Below are 3957 nucleotides of genomic sequence, written 5' to 3'. Positions count from 1 at the left end.
AGAATGTTTACTGCCGTCAGTCGTCTTGTCCCTTTTCTGACGGCGGAAGGGCTGTGGCACATCCCCCTCTTCTTTCCTTCTCCCTTACGCTTAAACCAGACTTGGAGCGGTGACAGCCACTGTCACCCTCAGCAGGGACCCGGGTCTCTGCGCTGGCGGTCAGGTGCTGCCAGAGAGACTCTGATGCCTCATTACTGTCCTTGTTGGAGACTGATGCCTCCTGTTATCGTTCTTCCCAGAGAGAAACAACCTGGCCGGGGTGCGGCAGATCGTGCTGGTGCTCTCCGGGAAGGGTGGCGTGGGGAAGAGCACCATCTCCACCGAGCTGGCTCTGTCGCTGCGGCACACCGGGAAGAAGGTGAGCTCTGTCTGTGGGATGCTGAGCTCTGTCTTTTCCTTCCCGCCCTCTGGCTGGGCTGAGTTTTGCTCGTCCTTTATATATGTGTGTGTCCTCTGGGCAGCGTATAGATCCTGTGTGTGAAAATGCTGCTTGTGATAGCAGCTCAAGTGATTCTTTTTCCTGTGTTTGCTTGATCCAGCACAGGTAACTGCAGTTCATTTCCCTTTCATCCAACAGACTAAAATCACTCAAGATTTGTGGTTGGTTTTGAAACTGAGGCACTGAGAAATGACTTTGCTGGTTTGTGGTGTAACACACACTCCTCCTGTGGAGTGAATGGGCGAGCTGATGGGCAGCATTACGATGGGAGCAAAGGGGAACTGTGTGGGCATAAGGCAGGCTAAATTCCCCGAGGATCTTTTTTACAGGCTCTGTGCAGCCATTGCCACTTGCATCCTGACAGGTGTCTGGCATAGAGATCTCCCCAAAGTTCCTGAGGAACACCCAGGAGATGCTCCTCAGAGAGATGCCGACCAGGAGGACTGTCAAACCTTAAAGCAGTTCTTTGAAACCGTGTTTCAAATCTGGCTGCTGAGCTTAGAGTCCCTTCTGTAAAGTGCTGTGAGCAGCCGAAATTTGGACGCTGCCTCCCCCAGCCTGGGGAAGGAGCACGGCCGGGTGCAGCCGCTGTGCTCAACCCTGTCTGAAGGGCTCTGCCTCGTCGCCCGCAGGTGGGGATCCTGGATGTGGACCTGTGCGGCCCCAGCATACCCCGCATGTTCAGGGTGCAGGACAACGACGTCCACCAGTGCGACAGCGGCTGGGTCCCCGTCTTTGTGGACCAAGACAAGAGCATCTCGCTCATGTCCATCGGCTTCCTGCTGGAGAAGCCAGATGATGCTGTGGTGTGGAGAGGACCCAAGAAAAATGGTACAGTTGGCTTTTGCTGTTTGTGGCAGCCTTCTAGTGTCAGGAACCTTCTGTGAACCCTCCTGGAGGTGGTGTTTGTTCCTGCTGGGGGCCAGGCTTTTCTGGGCAGGTCATTCCTTGGAGTAAGACAAGGCTCCTGTTCTGCAGGAGTAGCTCGGATCTCTCGGATGGGACGAGTGCCGCTCATGTCGTGCTGGCACATAGTGCTGCTGTCTCTCCCTGGGCCCTTGTCACCCAGGGTCCCTCCCTGCTCCACCTGGCCCATGGCTGAAACCTGGTGTTGTGTTTTGTGTCTCTTTTTCTGCCCCTTTTATTTCCATAGCTTTGATCAAACAATTTGTTTCTGATGTGGCCTGGGGGGACCTGGACTTCCTCATCGTCGACACGCCACCAGGCACGTCAGATGAGCATATCTCCACAGTGGAGGCTTTGCGGCCCTACAAGCCGCTCGGAGCAATCCTGGTCACAACACCCCAGGTAGGGCAGCTGGCTGGGACTGAACTGGAACTCCCAAGCCCGCTTCTGTCATCGGGCATGGTTTGGGGGGGGCAATATGCACCCCAGGGTGGGTATTTGCACAGGCTCGTCCATGGCTGCTTGTTCTATACATCTACCTCTCATTTGATGCACACCTACTCCAGACCCACAGTAGCTTTGGACAGATGGCCACTCCTAACCTGCCCTGCTCTCCCCATAGGCCGTGTCTGTAGGAGATGTGAGACGAGAGCTGACGTTCTGTAAGAAGACGGGCTTACGAGTTCTCGGCATCGTGGAGAACATGAGCGGCTTTGTCTGCCCGCACTGTTCGGTGAGTTTATTGTGACCTCTGGGCTATTGTGGGTTCCCCTTTGTGATGGGGTGTAGTAGGATGTGGTGCCTCGGGTGGAAAATTGGCAAATGCCACGAGGGTGATGCTGTGAGCTGGGGAGACGAGAAGCTGCTGGCAGCTGCATGTCAGCTTTGGAAGAATCACTAAGGTTGGAAAAGACCTTTGAGACCATCAAGTCCAACCATCAACCCAACACCACCATGCCCACTAAACCATGTCCTGAAGTGCCACATCCACACATTTTTTTTAACACCTCCAGTGATGGTGACTCCACCACCTCCCTGGGCAGCCTGTTCCAATGTTTGGCCGCTCTCTCAGTAAAGGAATTTTTCCTAATATCCAATATAAACCTCCCCTGGCACAACTTGAGGCCATTTCCTCTCATCCTGTTGCTGGTTACTTGGGAGAAGAGACCAATCCCCACCTCACCACAACCCCCTTTCAGGTAGTTGTAGAGAGTGATAAGGTCTCCCCTCAGCCTCCTCTTCTCCAGACTGAACAAGCCCAGAAGCCACTGGCTCTGCTTCCCTAAAGAGAGCTGGGGGAGGGCAGGGGCAAAGGCAGTACCCTGAGGCTGGAAGGTGGAGGGGAGCTGGCTCTGCTCTGTTCTCATGGGGCTCCAGGGTTTGGCACTCACTGCTTTTGCTCTTCCTCCTTCAGGAGTGCACAAACATCTTTTCCAAAGGGGGAGGTGAGGAGCTGGCTAAGCACGCGGGTGTCCCCTTCCTAGGTGAGTGGCCTCTTGAGCAGAGCTTTCTGTGGTTAGAAGTGATCAGAAGCTCTGTGGTGCTGTGGGAGTGCTTGAGCGGAGGGATGCAGCGTCACGGGGGCAGGCATGCCAGGCTCCGGGTCCCTGTGAGCCCCTGCTGCCCGATTGGAGGTGAGGGCTGGCTCTTGCTTTGCTTCTGTCATCCAAACCGCTGAGAGCGGGCATCTGGCCCCACTGGGGCAGAGATGGTGATGGGCAGCAGCCAGAGCAGGCTGCTGGCATAGTGGGGACAGAGTAAGCGAGCCTGCAGCTGCACAGAGCCATCTGGAAATGCCTCAGAGCCTCCCTGAGAAATGGGGGCCGAGGGCTGAGCCATGCCCTCCAGGCAAAGGTGGGATCAGGGTGGGAGAGTGTGTCTCATGAAGCACTGTGGTGGGGTCTGGGACCCAGAGGGAGCGGTTGCAGGTGAGAAGTAGCTCCTGGAGAGCTCAGTGAGGGTAGTGGTTGCTCGCTTTCCTAGCGCTTCTCCTGGAGATGACGCTAGTGGGGTATTTCTTCAATCCTGACTCCAAGCCTTTGCCTTACAACGAGCAAGCGGTCACTCTCCGCGTTCCTCCTACCCCACAGGCTGTGTTCCCCTGGACCCCCAACTCAGCCAGAGCTTGGAGGAAGGCAGAGACTTCATCCAAGAGTTTCCCAAGAGCTCTGCCTTCCCTGCCTTGGCTCACATCGCCCAGCAGATCTTGGATGGTACGTCACAGCAGAGCTCCTGAGGAAGGCACGGAGCTGGACTCTTGCCGGCTGAGCCCCTTGCCTGGCAGCACCAGCAGCACCCCGTGCCGGCGGGGAAGGGGGATCCAGAAGCTGTTTAGCTATAAAACTGTCTCTGTGGGGGGTTACGGAGGGAGGAGGGAGCATAGCGTCGGCACCACTCGCGGCGATCCAAAAAGGGAAGCGCTGGTCCATCCCTCCAGATCCGAAGAGACCCTGTACAGGCGCTCCTGCCCGCGCAGCAGCTGCCGGCTTCTCGCCTTCTCAACGTGGCGATGCTCTGCCCAGACGGTACAGTTGTTCCTAGCCCCGTGCACGCAGCGCCTTCCTCCTCAGCCAGCCCTTGTGCGGGTGCTTGAGGAGCCCTCGCTTGTGTCT

General features: G+C 56.5%; 1 protein-coding gene across 1 annotated transcript in view; it reads left to right on the top strand.

The window, feature by feature from the left end:
* NUBP2 (NUBP iron-sulfur cluster assembly factor 2, cytosolic) overlaps positions 1 to 3581 on the top strand; it is a gene marked incomplete at both ends in the record, with an annotated part of 3887 nt that extends 306 nt beyond the window's left edge. The window contains 6 exons of the mRNA XM_082006794.1: positions 240 to 358; positions 1072 to 1270; positions 1593 to 1747; positions 1968 to 2078; positions 2760 to 2829; positions 3436 to 3581. Of these exons, the coding sequence (XP_081862920.1) occupies positions 240 to 358; positions 1072 to 1270; positions 1593 to 1747; positions 1968 to 2078; positions 2760 to 2829; positions 3436 to 3581 (800 nt within the window). The remainder of the gene's footprint in view (positions 1 to 239; positions 359 to 1071; positions 1271 to 1592; positions 1748 to 1967; positions 2079 to 2759; positions 2830 to 3435) is intronic.
* Positions 3582 to 3957: the final 376 nt, after the last annotated feature.

The sequence above is a fragment of the Phaethon aethereus genome (genome assembly GCF_964289735.1).
Source record: "Phaethon aethereus genome assembly, chromosome: 15".
NCBI classification, from domain to species: Eukaryota; Metazoa; Chordata; class Aves; order Phaethontiformes; family Phaethontidae; genus Phaethon; species Phaethon aethereus.
The sequence above is the reverse complement of the archived record's forward strand: the minus strand, read 5'-3'. Positions and strand labels throughout refer to the sequence as shown.